Genomic DNA, 22,349 nt, shown 5'->3' with positions numbered 1-22,349 from the left:
TCAGGGGCTCAAAAGTAATTGGACAATTGACTCAAAGGCTGTTTCATGGGCAGGTGTGGGCAAGTCCGTCGTTATGTCATTATCAATTAAGCAGATAAAAGGCCTGGAGTTGATTTGAGGTGTGGTGCTTGCATGTGGAAGATTTTGCTGTGAACAGACAACATGCGGTCAAAGGAGCTCTCCATGCAGGTGAAAGAAGCCATCCTTAAGCTGCAAAAACAGAAAAAACCCATCCAAGAAATTGCTACAATATTACAAGTGGCAAAATCTACAGTTTGGTACATCCTGAGAAAGAAAGCAAGCACTGGTGAACTCAGCAACGCAAAAAGACCTGGACGTCCACGGAAGACAACAGTGGTGGATGATCGCAGAATCATTTCCATGGTGAAGAGAAACCCCTTCACAACAGCCAACCAAGTGAACAACACTCTCCAGGGGGTAGGCGTATCGATATCCAAGTCTACCATAAAGAGAAGACTGCATGAAAGTAAATACAGAGGGTGCACTGCAAGGTGCAAGCCACTCATAAGCCTCAAGAATAGAAAGGCTAGATTGGACTTTGCTAAAGAGCATCTAAAAAAGCCAGCACAGTTCTGGAAAAATATTCTTTGGACAGATGAAACCAACATCAACCTCTACCAGAATGATGGCAAGAAAAAAGTATGGAGAAGGCATGGAACAGCTCATTATCCAAAGCATACCACATCATCTGTAAAACACGGTGGAGGGTGTGATGGCTTGGGCGTGCATGGCTGCCAGTGGCACTGGGACACTAGTGTTTATTGATGATGTGACACAGGACAGAAGCAGCCAAATGAATTCTGAGGTGTTCAGAGACATACTGTCTGCTCAAATCCAGCTAAATGCAGTCAAATTGATTGGGCGGTTTTCATGATACAGATGGACAATGACCCAAAACATACAGCCAAAGCAATCCAGGAGTTTATTAAAGCAAAGAAGTGGAAAACTCTTGAATGGCCAAGTCAGTCACCTGATCTTAACCCAAATGAGCATGCATTTCACTTGTTGAAGACTAAACTTTGGACAGAAAGGCCCACAAACAAACAGCAACTGAAAGCCGCTGCAGTAAAGGCCTGGCAGAGCATTAAAAAGGAGGAAACCCAGCATCTGGTGATGTCCATGAGTTCAAGACTTCAGGCTGTTATTGCCAGCAAAGGGTTTTCAACCATGTATTAGAAATGAACATTTTATTTCCAGTTATTTAATTTGTCCAATTACTTTTGAGTCCCTGAAATGAAGGGATTGTGTTAAAAAAATGCTTTAGTTGCCTCACATTTTTATGCAATCGTTTTGTTCACCCCACTGAATTAAAGCTGAAGGTCTGCACTTCAACTGCATCTGAGTTGTTTCATTTAAAATTCATTGTGGTAATGTACAGAACCAAAATTAGAAAAAAGTTGTCTCTGTCCAAATATTTATGGACCTAACTGTAACTTCATTTTGTGAGATTTGTATTAGTAGCACACTAATGCAGTGGTTAATGATGAAATGTTACAATATAAGGTGTTGGTTCAATTTCCAACAAAATGCACTGTATGTGTTTGTGAAGTTCTCCTCATTCTCCCCAATCTATCTGGGCTTCCTCCTACATCACCATGTTAAAGAAACAATTGACTCAAAACTGGCTAGGTGTGATTGGAAATGGTTTTTGAGTAATCATTCAATCAAGGGATGGAGGGTTGGCTTCTGATTATGCCCACAACCAAGAAAAGATCTAAAATGGAGGCGACAGGCTCAAAATATCTATTTATCTATGTTTCTGTTGAGTCTGTTTATTACAACAAACCTGTATTTGTGCAAAGTAACATTTCTGTTTGCTAAATATTTCTATATTCAGAAGCTAAGCATAAAAACATTTGATCTTGCTCAATTACTGGCACTGAAACAATATAAAGTGATAAAAGTACAGTATAATAACAACCACAATGACTTATTTTTTGTATAGCACAAAATCACACAAAGAGTGCCGCAATTGGCTTTAACAGGCTCTGTTTTTTGACGTCCCCCCAACCCTGACTCCCTAAGAAGACAAAAAACAAAACCCAAAAAAACCCTTGCAGAGAACAAATGGAAGAAATCTTGGCAAAGGCAATTCAGAAAGAGACCCATTTCTAGGTAGTTTAGGCATGTAATGGGTGTCAAAAAATGGGGTAAATATAAGGAACGTTCAAAAAGTTTCCTCATTTTTATATTTTCATTGGAAACGGTGAGGGCAGGTGGAGTAGTAATTGGGCATTAAAAAGTTGGTACGATGCTGGAAAACTTGCATCCCAAACAAAGGTGACTATGTAGAAAAGTGATGCAATTTGTTTTTGAAATTCTTTATAAATACAGTTAAAAAAAGTGCAGAAACTTTTGAACGTCTCTCGTACAATACAATACACAGAGTAGGACACAAGTAATCGTCTTCACAGATCTAGAGGGCCAATCTATCATTGCCACCTGAGGAATACAATACAATAGAACAATTGTAATAGTACAAGTAGAGAGCAAAATGCAAGAGCAAATTATGTCACATAAGATTATTCAGATTTGTTTAGAGCCCTGGGGCCTCATGTATAAACAGTGTGTATGTACAACAATGTTGCGTACGCCCATTTCCACGATCACATTGCAATGTATAAAAACTAAACCTGGCATAAAGCCATGCACATTCTCACTGCAGCACCCCCACATTGCACACGCATGTTTCTGCTCGGTTTTGCAAACCGGCGGCACCCAGCGTCAAAGCAGTGCTACTGTTCCAGTGTGGTTTCCCTTTCTTTTTTATATTTACATCAATGATGTGGGCTTTATCAAATACACTGAAATTGACCACATATTGTTTATAAATTTAAGGCACCTGATTGTAATCAACCTGTAACAATATAATGGTGCATGGAATGGCCAAGCTATTCCAAATACCACAGGCGCTTTAGCGTTGTTACTCTCAGTGCACCACTCAGAGTATTTTAACCCATTGTATCTGAGTGTGGAATCACAGCTGTACAGCAGCTGATTGGAAAGCTATACGGCGGGTTGTGTCAAAAGCATAGAGGATTATCGGGATGCAGCTTGCAGCTCTGAAGGACATTTATGGCACACGCTGCCTCAGGAAAGCCTATGGCATCTTCATGGATTCCACTCAGCCATGCGCACAGTCTATTTGAACCTCTTCCAACTGGCAAATGCTTCAGACCCTTTCCTGCACAGATCACGAGGCTCTGAAACAACTTCACCACAAGAGCTATATACAAACTCCATCAGTCCATCAAGTGCTCTTGGTAGAACTGTTTGTACTTATACTTGCAATTACCACTCTGTAAACCTCCACTACATCTGTAATGTAGCACAACCTGAGCCACTTTATGAACCATTTGCACTATCTGCACAATATGTACATGTATATTGTACTTATGCTTTCATGCTGTATGTTTTTCATAGTTTTTTATCGTAGTCGTCTTCTTCTCATTATTATTATTGTTATTTTATCATTTTATTGGAAAATAAGTTTATGGAGGATTTGCATATTGAATCTCATTGTATCATACAATGACAATAAAGGAATTTAATTCAATTCAATAGAAAAGAACGCATGTTTTCAAATGATGATGACTGGCTTCTAAGTCGATTTAGATTTCCAAGAGCTATCCTCTTGGAGCTGTGTGTTGTTAGAATACTAGGAAGTACACTTAATATTATTTTTAAGATCAAATGCATTAAAGTATGTATATTACATTATACACATAAATTGTTAGCTTCATTTAAATAATGTATATTGTTAATAATTAAACATGTGGGGGCGCGGTGGTTCAGCGGTAGCGATGATTGTTCCTGACTCACGCTGTATGCTTGCTGGGACTGGCGTGACCCTGGATGGATAGATTTATGGAATAGTTAAACACTTATTATGAAGATTTTTCAATGCTTCTTAAAAGTTTTGGAGAATCGGCCATCTATGTTTACAGCTGGTTTGATATTTATTACAGAGCTTATATCGTGGTGATGGGTTACGTGCCCATACATAGAACACATAGAATACGAAGTATTATACCACTGCTTAAGCCAACAAATAGTATGTTTTTTCATTGCCTCTGCTTTGCATTTGCTAAAATTCTTCTTCTTTCCCTGTGCTTTTGCCATCGTCTTTTCACAACACACTGAACTTAAAGGGCTATTTATATTGATTTGCATATTCAAAGGGGCGTAATTCTGGGAGGTGTTGGGGTGGGGTGGTAGGTGCATGCATGTGTGTTACATTTCACTGACTAGGACTGATGGAGCAGAAGTGCGTGCATGGTTTTGTGCATCTGAATTTTTTTGTTCAGACGCACATTTCCACTTTTGTCCGTACACTATGTTTTAGTGTGAATTCTGCGTGTTATAAGTGAGGCTCCTGGAAACCTCATCCAACAAGCTTCCTCCCCCCTCCCCCCTACTTCCACAGTTGAGTCAGTGCTGGGCTGGTCAATCTGATGTAAGGACCCTCCTACCCAATGATTCCAGTGCTCTTTTATCAGAGATGACATTTCCATTGCAAAGTTTGTAATATGTCCTTTAAATAACATGTTGGAGTCAAATATAATGGCTACATTTCAGTCTGATCAGTAAAACTAATGGTGATTCCAATTGAATTAAATAATGACAAAATATTGTTATGATCAGCATCATTCCCTCCAATAATTAACATCTCTGTTTTATCTGTGCCTAAGACAAGTAGTTTTCATCCATCCACTCCTTTAATTCACTAACACATCTAATTAAGAACAACATCGGAGAAACGTCATTTGGTCTGAGAGAAAGGTATAACTGGGTGTCATCTGCGTATGAATGAAAATGAACATACTGTATTTTCTAATGATAGATACCAGTGGAACCATGTAAAGTGAAAACAGTAAAGGTCCTAGTACCAAGCCCTGTGGGACACCATATCTCACTTCGGTGTATAATGATGGAGTACTGTCAGCATATTTCTGTACGTACTGGAATCAAATTGATAAATAAGAACTAATCCAGGCAAGGACAGTGCCTGTAAGTCCAATGTCATTTTCCAGACTATGTAGTAAAATAGAATGGTCAATGGCATCAAATTCTGCACTTAAGTATAACAACATAATTACAGTGGAATTTTTTTCATCAGAGGGTATCAGAATGTCATTTACAACACGCATTAGTGCTGTTTCTGTACTATGACCAGTGAGGAAGCCAGAGTGGAATTTCTCAAATAAATTGTAATGCGTAAGGTGTGACTGAAGCTGATTGGCAACTATTTTTTCATGTATTTTAGAAAAAAGAGTAAATTTGATATGGGTCTATAATTATTAAGTATATGTGGGTCTAGGTCTGACTTTTTAAGTAATGGTTTGATGACTGATGCTTTTAGTGCATCAGGTACTGCACCATACATAATGAGCTATTGATAATGCTAAGAATAGGTGCTGCAAGAACATCCATTGCGCTTTTTACTAGTTTTGTTGGCACTGGAGCTAGAGAAGAAGTGGTAGGTTTCATTTTAGAAATTAATGGCTTTCTGTTCTGTTACCAGATTAAAATTTCTAAAGTGTTGGAAGCAAAGCGAGACAGGGTTTGCCAAGCTAGTATGCAGTTTGCACTGTGATGCTGAGATCTGGAATGTTATATTTTTAGTTTTTCTCATTAAAGAAGTTCATAATGTTGGCACTGGTAATATATTTTGGTATTTTGCACTGTACATCTGAATTCCCATTTGTTAAATTAGCCAGTGTTCTAAGCAGTACCCAACGATTATTATTATTGTTATCTGTTATTTTAGAATAGTAGCCTGAGCAAGCTTTAAAGAGAGCTTTTTATATTTTTTAACACTCTCTGTTCATGCAATTTGAAAGATATGCAGCTTTGTTGTTCTCCATTTGCACTCCTAACTCACCACTCCAGCTGATATACAAACACATCTCTGAGTTACATAGCCTTTGGCTAAAACACCAAAAGCATTCGCAGAAACCCATTCCTTCACCAAACAGCATACTTTTAGGATTTGTAATTGTCTACCCCTAGCACATACATGACAAACTGTATAGCTTAGCTTAAAAATCCTATATATACAATAGTTAATGAATATAGGCTCTGAAAAAAGTAACTTTCAAAGGGCCATGAACATCCATAACATTGTCATGTAAAAAAATCTATTCGTTTGAGACAGTCTTTTAGATAAACCAGTATATTATCATAACGGCGTTTTTGACATGAAAACTCCGGTGTAGCCACATGGACCTTGGCTACATATACTTCAGGCAAAAATTGGTACACGTCATAAATGGGAAACTAAAGCCTCATGGAAGTCACTTTTTGTATTGAAGGCAGGACCTTTGACCAGTGAATGGGGGTTCTTCAATTCAAAAAGTAATTCCCATTAGCCTGTAGTTTCTTGTTTATAAAGTACGCTGATTAATCCTAGTATACTATATATTTAACATTATTTTAGCAAAAAAGAATGTGTTTTGCATGTCTTGAGCATACCACTGGCGTACTAAAAATGTGGATTATGTGACACAAGTAACATGCAAATATTTTTTCCATGGACATTTTTCACATTGTTTGCTATTGTAAAGCATTAGTTACTATTGGCTTCTATTATATCAGAAACTTTTTTCTCGCAATTCTGCATGAAAACGTGAGTTATACATTTTTCTTGGCCACCACTACAAACTAGTAACATATAAAAATATAATTTTTGAGTTAAGTATTCATTTAAATCAAAGATATCAGTGATAATATCCAAACTAAAATTTGCCAACTTGCATATATAATGACACAGTGGCACAGGGTTAAAATCCTGAACCGTAGAGTGTGGAGCTTTCACATTTTCTATATAGCCTCATCAGTTGTCTTGGGGGTTAATGGTTTCTTTTTCCTCTCAAAGATATACAGATTAAGTTTGATCAATGATTGTGTGTCTAAAAGTTCCCTAGGATGAACTGGCATTGCATACCTTACACTGTATGCACCTGGGATAGGCTTAACCCCATAACCTTGAAATGGAATAAGGGGGTTTGGAAAATGAATGAATTAAGAATGAAAACCTTTGTGCCTGGATCAATTTTGTTTGTTTCTATACTGTACTGTAAAGGTATGGAACTACATATTTTAATTTAGTTTTAAAAATACATCAAAAATGGACAAATTAAACATCTAATAAAAAGAATATACAGTATGTACAGTCCTAATTTTTATTTCTAAAGAATCAGTGGGTCAAAGCAATCCAGTATCTCTTTTTAAGTAATAACCTCAAAATCTGGCCTCTTAAACACAATAAACAATTAGAAAAACAATCTTCTACACCCAGATTAGCAGATATGACTTTTATTTTTTTCACACTGATGAGTTATGTCTTTCATAATATTTGTCCCCTGGAAAGCACGGCAATGCAGTTGTTAGTGTTGCTGCCTTACAGCTCCAGAAAAACCAAGGCCAGTAATGTGGGTGGAATTATCACATTCTTTTCCTGTGTTTTCAACAGATGCAGGTTTGAATAATTGAAAACTTCAAGTTGACTCAGTGTGTGTATGTATGTATGTATGTATGTATGTATGTATGTATGTATGTATGTATGTATGTATGTATGTATGTATGTATGTATGTATGTGAGAATGTATCCTGCGGTGGGTTGGTTACCTGTCTAGGGTTAGTTTCTTCTTGTTATTTGTGTAGTTTGTTTGTTTAATTATTTAATCGTACTGTATATTTCGGGAACAAAGCCAGCTTCACACAAATGATCAGTCTGAGAAGTATGTGCAGTGATAGCACTGCAGGTCATACCCAGCTACTCTAGTCTAATTACATGTCGTCAAGCTAATTATGATTCTGTACAATATAAATGATATGAACAGAAGCCAAAGAAGACAGTTGTAGGGAGAGAGTGTTAATATATGTTTGACACCTTACTAACAATTTCAGCAATACATTCATTGCAAGCTGTATTTATAAATACGAATAATAATTGCAGATTTTTAGCATATTCCGGTCTCTTTACAAGTTCATAAATATTTGAGTTTTATATGAATTTTTTGTCCAAATCTCAGTACAATATACTGTGGAACACTTAATTTGTCATTTTAAGAAACATGTTAGAAATAATCAGAAGACAATGAGAAAGAAACAAATTGCAAAATAATTGTCAGTATGTACAATTTTAATTAAAAAAAATGTTTTTAATGCTGCAGCCCCATTTTCCAGCATCTAATGAAGTCCTTTCATTTTTCTACTTACATTTTCTTTTCTTTTATTTTGTAGGTCGGTGGCCATACAATGTTACCAATTCGCTGGATGCCTCCAGAGAGTATTATGTACAGGAAATTCACAACAGAGAGTGATGTTTGGAGCCTAGGTGTTGTATTATGGGAAATATTCACATACGGCAAACAACCTTGGTATCAGCTATCTAATAATGAAGTAAGTTTCTAGTAAAACTGAAAAAAAGATGTGAGCTGAAAGTATAACAGTTATATTATTATAATGTCAAATGAATAATGTTATTTATAGTAGTCCCCTCAAATAATCCTACTTAAAATTATATGTATTGTACAAAGAATGTACAGTATGTAGTGAGAAATAAATGAACTCATGGGGATGTCTGGTTCTAGTAAGAAACCACACATTCAAACTAAAACTCTCAGTGACTTTAAAGACTTTATGTGATTTCAGTTCATCCTTTGTTAAAGTCTGCAGTTACACAAACACTTTGATAGAATTGATGCTATGTCTACATACAAAATGTGTGAAGGCCCCCAGATGTCTCACATTATTCAGTTAATTTAATTAGTGAACTCTTTCTTTTCTATTTCCTTTTATTCAGATTAAGTGAGTTTGCATAAATTGCTTTAATTTACACTGCAGCTATGAGCGCAGTTATGATCGCCTCTGTGCTGTTTTTACTTATAAAAAGATATCAATTTGACAGCAAATTTTGTATGTCACATGATTGCTCCATTGACACGAAAAAGCCATGTAAGCCATGTCAGCTGAAACTAAAGTGTTGGTAATCTTACATTTTTGGGCCACGAGGAAAATGCAGCTTTGCAACAGAGATAATTTAGGTATATTGCAACCAAATGTTTTTTTGAATTTTGTACCAAACTTTAAACACCCTTACAAAACATGAGCTAACATGACAGATTTATACATTTCCCCACCACTTCACGTGACAAAATGTTAAAACAAGCTTGGTATGACGTTAATCTGCATTCTCTAGTTTACAGGGAAAACTTGGGGATTGGTGGCAGGATTGGTACTCCAGGCACCGTCAAAAACCTTACACTGTTCCAATGTGGTGCTTAGGCGTCACTTGCTGCACTAGTCCCAGTCCAGGTCGTTTGTTGTGTGGTGGGTGCGACAATGCACTATCAGCGCATGCTCCCAACCTCTTACACGATTCAAATAAAAATGTCTTAATAATAATACATTTTATGTATATAACACCTTTCCCATGCTTATTTATTATAAACTGTTACCTCTCTAATTTTTCACAGGTCATTGAATGCATCACTCAGGGACGTGTCCTGCAACGTCCTCGCACATGCCCAAAGGAAGTATATGACCTAATGCTTGGCTGTTGGCAACGTGAGCCTCATATGAGGCTCAATATTAAGGAGATACACAGCCTTCTTCAGAACCTGGCCAAGGCTTCACCTGTATATCTGGACATCTTGGGTTAATCTTTCACCTTTACCACACTCTTGACTGTGGAATGTGTCTGTATGTGTTTGTGCGTATCTGAGCAAGCTTGAGTGAGTGTACGAATGTGAATGAGAATGTAGTTGGCACCCAGCTCTTTATCTCTCTGATGGTGTTAATGAAGAAGAAGACAAGGAGAAGCTTTTTCTCAAAGGGCAACCTCAATCTACAGTAATTCTTTTCAGATCATTTAGACAAATGAATGACCAGTGTTATCTTCCCCATTACCGATTCTGCTTCTGCTCTGTCTTACTCCACATTGACAGAAGGCCTTATATCTGATTATGTGTGTTTCTTTCTTTTCTCTCCCCCAAAACATTCATAAAAAAAAAAAACTGCCTTCTTACATTCTTGCCTTCGACTGGGATGAAAAAAGGGAAACTGACTTTTGAAATCTTCTGTAAATATTCCAGTGTTAGATGGAATACGTGTTCATTTCAACTTTCACTTTTTCTTTTAGAAGAAAGTTGTATGGTATAATGAGCAACATTAAATGATTTTTATTTTTTTTTTTTGTTCAAAATTTATCGTATTTATTTTTAATGAAGAGACCAGGCAATAGAAGGGAAAATTATTCTCTGATTTTTTCACTGCAAAGACGGACTTGATTGTGCTTTGGATCAGACTCTGAATCAGTAACATACCTAACAGAGCATAATCATTTTTTTTTTTTTTATTTATTTGCCAAACCCCTTACCTGTGTGTTTATTTTTTGCTCTGTGGCACATAATCCCTTCACATTAAATGAGTCTAATCTTCACAGGAAATCTTGTGTGCACAAAAATGGGTACACAATCAAACCAAAATCATGAATAACTAAAGATGGCAATTGATATATACTGGGAGGCACTAAAGTGGCAATGCCATTTGACTGCAAGTAAGGCTACAATCTACAGACAATCATCAAGAACTGCAGGCTTGGACTAATGCACAGTATTAATTTCAGGGTCAGCCACTGAAGGCAATGGACTTCCTTCCGTAATGCAGCGGTTGTAAATTCCCTGACAAAGTATCATAAGATGTGCTACTTGCAATGCTTTCTTCTTCTTTTTTTTTAAATTCTTATCCCTTATTTTATGGAACAATGCTAGATTTTTGTATGGCCTTTATACTTTACACACTTTTATGTCTGAATGTCAAACTACTCATGAATGAAGCTAACCATTCCTACTAGTGTTCAAATGTGAGGGCTAATTTACTAATCTGCAGATAAGTGACTTGAAATTGTTGAAATACGGTGGTAAAAATAGAGATTTTCAAATGCAAAGCTCAGTGAGCGAGCTGAATAGAATCTGTCGGAATCCAGAAAGTTGGTTTCATCATTTGCACTTGATCTTTATCATACTACGAGGCAAATCTTAACATGGTATTCTCATCCTTTAGCTAGACGTTTGTTTCTGACAGACATTGCATGACTACTGCACGATGAAGCATGTTTGTCGTGCCAAAATTTACTTAATTCACACATAAGCCACCTGCATTCAGATACTTAGGAATTTTAGCTGAACCACTAAGAGATAATTTAAATATGGTACTATATGTATCTGTCAAGAATGCTTCAGTGTCTCTTTCTGAGAGAGAGAGAATGTCATACTGCTTGTACTGGTTCATTACAATAGTAGTAGTAGCAGTAGCACTAGTTGTAGTAATAGTTGCTGTACTGTAGTAACACATAGCTCAGAACTTTTCTTGAGTGAGCCGTTGAAATAAACAGATGGTAAGCGTCCATTTAATAGGGGATTTATTTTTACTTTATGTTTGATAAGTCATTTATTTGACAAAAGCACTTTTTTAGATTTTAATCATGTGATGAATTGATTAATAACACTGTAAGGTGAAAATCACTACTGACCTTATGATTATTTGTTAATTCTGGGGGGGGGTCCGATATTTACAATAAGTATCAAACCATTTATTATGTAATATACATCCATAACTTTAGCTGCCTTTATGAAAGAAAAGCACATATGCATAATTTTTAAGGATGTTCTTCAAAATGATATGAGCAATGTCAAAGGAATATAGTATGGGATGTTTTTTGAAAATATGTAGTTAATGTGAGTAAGAAAAGAGAAGAATCCACGTAACTGTGCACTATTACTCCATTTCAAGTGACTGAGAAAAGCAGTCTTCTCAGAAATCCTTTGAGTACCAGTTTTACACCCCTTACCTATTTTCATTTTCAATGCTGGTAACCATCAGCAGAGCCCAGTCCTTGGGACAATGTGACAATCGGATGTTTATTGCTTTAAGCAGCACTATAATGAACCCTAAATTTCTCAGTGGTTCATTTTTTTAACTTAATCATTTGTTTGCTAACAAATACGAATGATCAATAACTATTATTCTACTGATTCATTTTTTTCTTTTACCATTGCAGTATTTTTTTAATAATTTATTGTATGGCATTTGCTTAACTCACGCTTACAACAAGGGCAATGTCAGTCAACCTGGATCACAATGATTCTTTTTTTATTTTTGTAAAAAAGAAATGGGGGTGGGGGGATTCAGATGCAGGAGGAGGACAAGGCGAAACTTTGTTAAACATGTCTTTGAAAAAGAAATTCAGCGCTGTAACAATTTCTAAGACAAACCAACCTCACTTTGAAAGGGAAAAATAAAGGGACATTGATGAAAAAAGCCCAAATAAAGCCAGGTATAGAGTGTGATGAGGTTTTTCTTGCTGCTGGACCTTAATGTAAATACATAGTTTAATTTTATTTATATAATATTTTTAATTAATTTTCCTTCATCATTTGTTAATTGATGATATATCCTAATCTCTAATTAATTAAAAGTTAATGGTTATGTGATTCATATTATATAGTTATTTACAGCAATTATTTATGAAAACTTTTCAAGAGAAAATGCTTTTTGTATTTTTTTTGTATTAACTTTTGACCGTTTGAAATGTATATGTTTACTATGTGATAATATCACTATGATTAAGACTTTGTTGAATAAGCAAATGATACAGTATGTCACCATTTGTCAGGGGTGATACCTGTCTGTGAGCCATGTATAAGACTGCTCTTGCTGGCTAAGTCCTTTAGTTTGATGGACTGCATTTTGATTTTAAATTCTGATGCGAGAGAATGAATGAAGAACATCCCAACTGTTTCTAGAGGCTGGCAGCCGCCAGTCGCTAGCCCTGTAATTTAGAACCGATGTGTGCTTGGAGTTGGCTGGGCTGCAGAATTGCAGCATCTTTGTGTGTGGTATGAATGGTATGGGACATTGGGTGACAGCCCATTAGTGTAATGGATTTAAGTCAAATGTTCTAATTCCTGGTAAGGCCATGCGTCACCTCAGTCAGTGCTCTGTCTGCTTGTTAGAACTTGGAGCAGTACAAGAGCTTGCTTGGTAGTGTTGGTGCTACTCTGAGGCATTTGCAGTTACTCCTCCATCAGTCTTAGCCCTAAAGTGTAGCAGATTGTACTCCTCATGTCGACAGCCAGGAATCACTGGTCTGATACAGTTATGACTGTTGGAAGTCTCCTGTGTGACATACAGTATAATTTTTTGGGAAATAACGTTTGACACTTTCGTAGGGAGATTTTTTGGCTTGTGTTGTCACCAGTCTCTGGGATTCCTATAATAATTGCTTCTGTGGCAATAAGACTGAGTGGACCGGTGGCTTCATGTGGAGGTTTGCTGTTAACATTTTTTTTTGGTTAATGGCTTATTGTATCCCAAGCATTATATTACTGCTACTGTTAATTTTAGATTGTGAAACAGCTTTCTGAAGGAAGTTGATGTATGGTGTTCTGTATTAGTTATGTATTTATTGTTTCTCAGCAGTAGCACTTTTGTTGGCAAAGGCTGAGATTGGGGCTGAGGTTTGAAGGCCAAATCTTAAAGCCTTAAAAACAATTTTCTCCCCACAGCACACTGTTACAGATGGAACACAAAGTGTACATTTGTAGAGGAAAAGCTATGTCACTCGAGAGGATTTTATTGTAGGTTATTTTCTGAGCAGCATGGGCCATTCTTATCCAATATAATGCCTGTTAGGCCAAAGTAATATCTGTGATAAAGGTACTTTGTATATTAATTTATACATTGATAATGTCTTATTTGTGTTTTAAAGATACTCCTGATCTAATTCCTTCCCTAATCATTAGGCCCTCTAGTATCTAGTACATACCATAGCTCAGTATAAAAAGGAACAGAGCCTTGAGATAGATTAAAAAAACCTGTGTTATCAGCATGAATTTAGTTTTAGTCTATTTTTATTACAGATACAATAATTAATTTACATTGGCAAATGTTTACAACCAACAAACTTATAATAAGTTACATGTTAATATGTGGCTGTTTATTTTTGTGGGGAGGGAGGGTGAGGGTGTGGTGAGAGCATCATGAATATTTTCTCGGGATGTTAAAGAGCACTGTGTCATTGTTCTTAAACTTCTTTTTGAATGCACTGTTTTGTTGAAGATCATCAAAGCATCTTTATAAAGCCTAAAATGTGAACTTACCAATTCTTGTGCACAGAAGTATAGGCGACGCCTTGGCTTTCTGATTGTCCTGACTCTAAAAGTAATGCTCTGTATATGAAGGAGCAATTTCACAGCGTTGGAGTACAGTTTTCCTTTCCCCAGAAAACTATTATGTATTTATTTTCTTGAAATTATGAGGATAAAAACAACAAACTGTGACTTCACTTAATGAACACTCATCTATTTTGAGAATATATATGTATGTGTTCAATATCTTTCTTTTCGGTTTGTAAAAATTAAATGAAAGAAATGACTTTTTCAATCATAGAAGGTTCCAGATGCTGTACTTTAGATACGTGGTGTCTCTGTGCTAACAGTTTAGTAGATCTTTGCAGTGTGTTAAAGGCATCCATGGCTTAAAACAATTCATTGCATCTTGGCTGATTTGTACCTGATGCCCGAGTATTAGTATGGTATTGTTTGTGTATCATGTGAACAGCTTCTCAAACTGAAATGGAAAAGTCTCTTGTAATACATTGTATTTAATAAAAGTATTATGTCTTACAATAAAACACTGGCTAGACAAAACAGGATATGCTTACTGACTTAACCTAAGTTAAATAAGATGTTCCCTGACAGATACAGTATACGTTTAAGAATTTACACATCATTATTGTTGGGCTTCACTTCTCTTTCTAATGGTTATTGTCTGAAACGGAAGGCAAACATTACTTAAAATTCACAAAATATTCAGACAAGCTTAACTCAGCACATATCACTGAACTTGATATATATTTTTGAACAGATGAAGAAAACCATTTCAAAGAGGATTGACAGAGCAGGAATAAGGTAGTCTATTATATATCAAATTGTGACTCTGGCATTTCTACAATATGGCATGGAGGCTCACCAGTAAAAGAGACTGTCTAGTCTGTCCACTACAGGCTGGGTGCTTGGGTTTAAAGCTTTGTGTGCTATTGTTTCCTGAGGAAATTAGAAGAGCTTCCACAGGGTTTGTCAGGGATACATTTAGGGGTTCGGAGATATATAAGTGAAAATCAGAAAAACCAGGAGATGGACACACAGACTTTCCTTTTTATATATCAGATAAAGTTAATGCTACAGATATAGCCCAATCCCCGGAAAATCTGATGGAAAAAACACAGCAATTCAAATCTCCATGTTCTCATTTTTGTGAAGATGAATGGACAAAAATATTTAATTAGGAAGGAAGTGTTTAAATGTTCCATTCAACCAAGACCATCCTTTTGACCATCTGTGTGTTGTATTATCTATGTTATCCTTGAAATATGTTTTCACTAAGTTGCTTTCAAGTACAATAATAAGCTTTTTTAATGTACATCCTCTGAAGATTTCTAATGTTAGTTCCACGACATATTTTTATTATTACATTAAAAATGCTGGACATCTGCAGTGAGATGAATATAATGTAAAATGATTGTTACATAGATTATGATTAATACTGCCCATTTCAAGTACAAAGCTTATAAGTTTACAGATATAATTGATAAAACATGTTCAGATTTAGCACTGACAATGATTATACTCGTAAATATGAAAATGCAGTACCCTGTACAACATGCATAGTTGCTGACATTACTATAATATATCCACTGTCATCTGGTTCAAAAACAACATACGCTTTAAAATAATAATAATAATAACAATAAACTTTCAAGTCATAAAGAATTTGACAAGAATTAAAATGCAGTCAAATTTTTGTGAATGCTATTCTTCAAAATCCAGCAGTTCACTTGTTTGATTCCAGGTCAGTGAATTCTGCAGCCTTAAATCCTGTAGCTCTGAGGCTAGGGATCTGCACTGGCAATCGGAAGGTTGCCAGTTCGAATCCCATAAGATGCCAAAAGGGACTCTGCTCTGTTGAGCCCTTGAGCAAGGCCCTTAACCTGCAATTGCTAAGCGCCTTGAGTAGTGAAAAAAGCGCTATATAAATGCAAAGAATTATTATTATTATTATTCAGCATCCTAAAAAGTAGTCACCATAACACTGTAACTGACAATAATGTGACTATTAGTGACACAGCAGCAAACCCGTGTAAAAGTTGACTAAAAACCTTGAGGAAGTTTTAAAGCAATGTTTCAATGTTTCAAAGGCATTTGATAAAAAAATTTCATGACATTTGGGGATTCACTTCCATATTTAAACTTGCTTGTAGCCAGTCATAGACCAATCAGTATGCACATAATTACATTTTGCTGTGGTCTTCATCAGAGTTCCTCTACACAGGGGCTTCGAAAACTGATGCTGGATCTGGAGAAAAATTTTTTCCCGAAAATAATAATCTAATAGTGGGGGTTACTGGCAGGTGAAGGGTTTGACTTCAATGTTGGGTTCTGTGCCAGTCATATAGAAGGTGTTAGGGGGATCACCCATGGGGTTTATTAAAATAAAGAACAATACATAGGAATCACAGACCTGGGGAATCTTACTCCACCTCCCCCCCTTCTCATCAGGCCTGCCTGTACAATATCCTTCAGATGATTAAAGCTGTGCAGCTGGAAATGAAAGACTATAAAAGTCTCCATGTGGCTTGTAATAAAATGAAAGAGTGGATTGGGTTAGTGGGACCCAACTTAAACCAACTATCAGATTTCCCTGCACTCCAAGTTCTGTCTGAGTCTGAGTGTGTTTAGCTTCTGAGATCAGACGAGATCGGGAGCATTCACACTGGTGTGGCTGTAAGCTCCAAGTACTGGCCGACCCGAGTGTGTGTACAGAATTCATCTCCGAGCAAATTGATTACTTTTTAGAGACAAATGCATCCACAGAGGTCACTACAGGAATACTCTGAGAAACTCTGAAGGCCTTTTTAAGAGGACAGATTACTTAATATCTTTCCCACAAAAATAAATTGGAAACCAAGAAGGTGTTTAAGTTAATTAGGGCAATCACCAGGATAGATTATCGAATATGCCAGGTCTCCAAATTAAGCAATTTTTAAGAAAAGACAAGTTCTGAAATCAGAATTTAATCTCTTGACAACGAAAGAAATGGAACAGCTGATCTTTAAATCACGACATTATTACAATAAACATGGTGAGAAGGTTAATAAGATCTTAGCTGAACAAATCCACAAGCAGGAAGTTTGCAATGCAATAACAGAAATTACAAACCCAGATGGAGATAAAATTATTGATCACAATAATATAACCCACACATTTATGGAGTACTTATATTCTACTCAGTTTAAGGAAGATAAGACACAATCTAATGAGTTTTGTTGATGCATTACAAATACCACAGCTAGATACTTGTATTGCAGAGGACCTGGACAAACCTCTGAAGCTTTCAGAATTGCAAGACACTATACACACACTCCAAAGTGCGAAAGCAGCAGGCCCTGATGGATACTCAGTGGAATTTTATTAAAACAATTTAAATAAGTTCCCTCCACTTTTATAAGCAATGTTTACAGAAGCTAGAGACAGTAAAACTTTACGGCAAGCATTAATTACCATCTTTCCAAAGAACAATAAGGTCTTATTACAATGTGCATCATACTGACCAATTTCACTTCTGAATAATGATGTTAAGATCTCCCAGCACTGGCAATATGCAGTAGTTGTAACAGATAGCTGTTGTCATCTATGCTTCTATGGCGTGCTGCTAATTGAGACCTGGTGCCTGCTGTGATTCCTTCTTGGTGGAATGTTGAAGGGAATCACAACATCTACAGTGGGACTTGTTTGGCCTTTGAGCCATTAAAGCTTGCACATGCACATGATATTTTTAGGTCCAGAATGGTATATAGAAGGTGACAATATATATATATATATATATATATATATATATATATATATATATATATATATATATATATATATATTTTAACATTCAAAATCATTTTCATATTAATACAGCAATGGATTTAAAATTAGAATTCAATTGCTGTTGCTGTTTCTTTCATTCTTTAACAGTTTTGGAAACTGTAATATAATTGATTTAGCATGTTTATTACAATAATTCACATGAAATATGTTATTTTTCTTTATTGAACATAAAGGTATTTTCATTTTTACAGTTATCTGAATTTTTAATTGAAGAGTTTTTGTATCCATATTAACTTAGTTGTAGTAAAGCAGTCTGATGGTGTTAATAACAGGCCAGATAAAGCTAAAATATAGCCACTTCTGTAAATAACGTGTGAAATTCCCTTTGTTCACTGCACATACTCACTTCTATTGAAGCTACGGGTTTTTCACTCACTTCTGTTGAAGCTACGGGTTTCTTTTTCTCTATTGCATGCTTACTACTTCTATCAAAGAAGCTACAGGTTCCCTATTTTCCTTTGGTTTTTTTTTTCCTTGGTTTTACTGAAATCTTTGCTTCAGACAACTTGTACCTTATTTTATACTGCAGGATTCAAAGACTGTCAGTCTTTGGCCCTGCCCAAGCCATTTAACAGCAGAGAGTAGATTTTCCAAAACCTTACCTTATGGTGTATTCTGCTTTCTTTCCCCAAATCAGGCAAGGACCAGATCCGAGACTATGAGTCTTGAATCCCACTGCTTCCACCAACTGAAGAGGTTCAGTAAGAATTCACCTAAATAAAAATAAATCACAGACACTGTTAATGTCAGTTGTCCAAAGCAAGGATTTTATTTGACACACACACAGTGACCCTAGCCGTAATATTGATGTGTGTGTGTGTGTGTGACATAAGAGTAGGGAAGCTTTTTTAAGCATTTTGTATGGCCTTCAACAGTTTAAACTTTAGCTAATAATTGTTTCTTTAATGCTGACAAAAATACATTTTGTTCTCGGAATGAAACAAAACATATCCTCAACAGACCACAAGGCCCTGTCTCACAGACCCAGAGTCACTCTGATGTCATCATAAGCTAAACTGGAGATTACCTGCCTGGTGTTTCAATCGACTGTAGGATACGGTAAGTGCACCTTAACTGGAAGGTCCATCTTAAGGTGAGTCAGTGTGGTGGCCTAATCTACACAATGAAGACAAAAGAACACCCCAAGCAACTCCATGAAAAGGTGATTGAAAAGCCAGGGGATGGAAACAAGAAAATATCCATGTCACTGAATATCCCTTGGAGTCGAATTAAATCTGTCATTAAGAAATGGAAAGAGCATGGAACAGCTGGAAATCTGCCTTGAAGAGGTTGTCCACAAAAACTGAATTATCAGGCAGACTAGAAGAAGACCAACAGACATGTGAGAAATTTGAAGGACTGACAAGCTACAGGGGCTGAGATTGGAGAGACTGTGCACACATTAACTGTTGCCCAGGTGCTTCATCAATTGCAGCTTTATGAGTAGCAAAGAGAAAGCCAGTTTTAAAGAAAAAGACAAAACACACATGACATCTCGGGTAGATTTTGCCACAGGGCACAGTCCGCTGAAAGAAGGTGCTATGCTCTGATGAGGCCAAAATTAAAACCTTTTGGGCATCAAACCATGTTTCGTGTACGCCAAACACTGTAAATTATCAAAAACACACTTTTAGGTCACATTGCAGAAATTCAATGTTTTCAATTGGACAATACAGAGATTTTTTTTCTGCTGATCAATGTGAAAAAAAAATCCACGGGGATTTAACATTGTGTAACAATAAAATGTGAAAACGTCCAACAGGGTGAATAATTTTTATCATGTTTGTCTCTGTTTAATGTTTTTGAAGAAACTCAATATTTTTTAGTCATACCTTACTATCATGACCAGTCGAGTAAGAAAAACAGGAGCCGCTTTTCCAGGGAGTCTTCCAAATCCAACTGACTTTTTATTTGATATGCTGGGATATAAACAGTGCTCTACCACCACCCGTTATCTCGGTCATAGGGACACCTCCAAAATAATAATTTGTCCTGTCTGCCTCTTGACTGCCCTTTAAGCAGTCACTCCCTTCACATCCTGATGCGGTCTTCCTACCAACTCCAATGCTTCTCCTCACTAACTAACCACTACACTTTTGGCTGAATGCACTGTTAATTAACTCTGACCCCTGTCACTCAGCTCTCCCTAGAGAGGCGCCCACAGCCCTCACAAAGTGCGTGCCCCCAAGGCTCCACCACAGCCCTGCTTCCACTGCCTACAGCCCATGCAATAGCTAGACAAGTCACATTACAATTTCATATTGATTTCCTGATCTCATTTATTCTATGTAAGAAAATACAATAAATAAGACTACATTTTATTGAAAAAGGGGACGACTAATACCTAAACTAAACTTAAAACATATTATACATTATGTTTAGTTTTTTTCATAAATTGCTCACATATTAATAATATGGTATGCCATTTTTGCAATCATTTATTCTGTGTTTTTTGCTGCACAGAATGGTTCATTTATATGGCAAATGTTAATATACATTTAAACGGCAAATATCCTGCATCAGTGGCAAATGTCTCACATGTCCAATAGCTGCCTTATGTGGTAAATGTCTCAGTTACTGGGCAAATATCCAGACAGGAAATCAAATGCCTCACATACATGGCAGACAGTCACGCAAATTTGTTACTTTTTTTGTTTTATTTTAGCATGAGACCTACCTGAGAATGCGAGTTAATTTACAGCAGGGCCCAATGCACACACACAAGAAAAAAAAAATTTGGAGGTGAGCGTCAGTAGGCTTTGCACCATAGGAACCAAGTTACCCAAACTGTTCTATAACATTTAATTAATTATCTACTGCTCTTTCTGATCATAAAATAGGTCATTACAATAGCAATTGACAAGAAGAATTCATAATTAATTGCAGAATTATGGTATTTCAGGGTTCCTCTAGAGTGCCTATTATTCATACACGATTTTGCTCAAAAACTAATCAGCACATTGCCGAGTTTGGTGTTTTTCCATCCAGTCGTTTTAGCCCTAGACCGTCCTCAAGAAACTGTGACACACAGACACCACCCATCATCGAGATATAAATGTTTTCAGTATCAGGGAACCCTAAAACGCTGAGATCCGTCAAAAACTGAAGATTGAAATTTTTGACGAATCTAAAGCTCCCCCATAGACGATAGTTTTTGCTTTGCTCCCTCACCAAAACCTAACAACAGGAAAATATTAAAAACATTTACAACCATAAGATATATGGTCATCCACTGTAAAGTAGATGTAACATGTAAGTGTGAACAGTTGGTAAAATACGCTAGTGATACCGGACCAATAAGGCCTTAGACTGTAAATAAATGATCAAATGCTGAGATATTCTTCTCAGGGTTAAGATTGGCCAGCCTATCTGTGAAAATACAGTACAAAGATAAATTCTCTAAGCATAAACTTGTGATGAAATGAAGCGCACTGCAATATACAACATCTAGAGACTTACATAACGTTACAGATGCATTCAGACAGACAGATAATGTCACCATAATAAAGAACTGAAAGAAAAGAAGACTGAAGACACTTTTTTGCATCTGCCAGTGAATAGAATTTCTCGTTCTCACAAAGAGAACCCATCCTACTTCTGAAATATCTTCATTAATTATTCAATATAAGCTTTAAAAGATATCTAGTTATCAATTCAGATACTGAGATACTCATAACAAGTTACAACCTCAGTAAGGGTCCTATTCGAGGTCTAAACCTGCAAATGTAAATTTAGTTGACTTGCATTTAAAGCCAAACTTGAAATCTTTAAGCCAATTCTGGTGTTCATGTTTGTAGCCTTGTGTTGGAATTATTGTTTTTAGAATTCATTTTGTGCATATTTGTATGCTTATTAACTTCATTTTTGGATTTTTTGTTTACTTTTACAGTCACCCTGATGACATGGTTTTCTGTTCTGTTTTCCATTTTGTGTCAACTGGCCTGCTTATAGAAGATGGTCCTAGCTTTGACAAAATGATCTGAGAAAAATGATCAGTTCTTTTTGCTACAGACCTCTGTTTGTTAGTTTTGAATTGACTTTTCTGTTTTTGAGCTCTGAATTTTGAATTATGTTTTAATTTTTGCCATTCTGTATTATTTTAAGCAGCGTGGCAGGTTCTGAGATTAGGGATCTGCTCTGCCGATTGGAAGGTTTGAATCCCGTAAATCCCAGAAGAGATTCCACTCAACTGAGCCCTTACCTTAACCTGCAATTGCTCCATCCTGGGAATGACGTTAACCTGTATCCAGCCCTGCAAGCAGGTCCTCCAACTTGCAGGGAGAATGTGGGGGTTTGGTGGTAAGATTGGCACTCCGTAAAAAAGCT

At 36.4% G+C, this 22,349-nt stretch overlaps 1 protein-coding gene across 1 annotated transcript in view; it reads left to right on the top strand.

Moving 5' to 3' along the window:
• Positions 1-14,738, top strand: part of ntrk2a (neurotrophic tyrosine kinase, receptor, type 2a) — a 243,282-nt gene extending 228,544 nt beyond the window's left edge. Inside the window, exons 16-17 of the mRNA XM_028802412.2 lie at positions 8,269-8,427; positions 9,504-14,738. Of these exons, the coding sequence (XP_028658245.1) occupies positions 8,269-8,427; positions 9,504-9,689 (345 nt within the window). The 3' untranslated portion in view covers positions 9,690-14,738. The remainder of the gene's footprint in view (positions 1-8,268; positions 8,428-9,503) is intronic.
• Positions 14,739-22,349: the final 7,611 nt, after the last annotated feature.

Source organism: Erpetoichthys calabaricus, chromosome 5 (assembly GCF_900747795.2).
Source record: "Erpetoichthys calabaricus chromosome 5, fErpCal1.3, whole genome shotgun sequence".
Classification (NCBI taxonomy): Eukaryota; Metazoa; Chordata; class Cladistia; order Polypteriformes; family Polypteridae; genus Erpetoichthys; species Erpetoichthys calabaricus.
The sequence above is the reverse complement of the archived record's forward strand: the minus strand, read 5'-3'. Positions and strand labels throughout refer to the sequence as shown.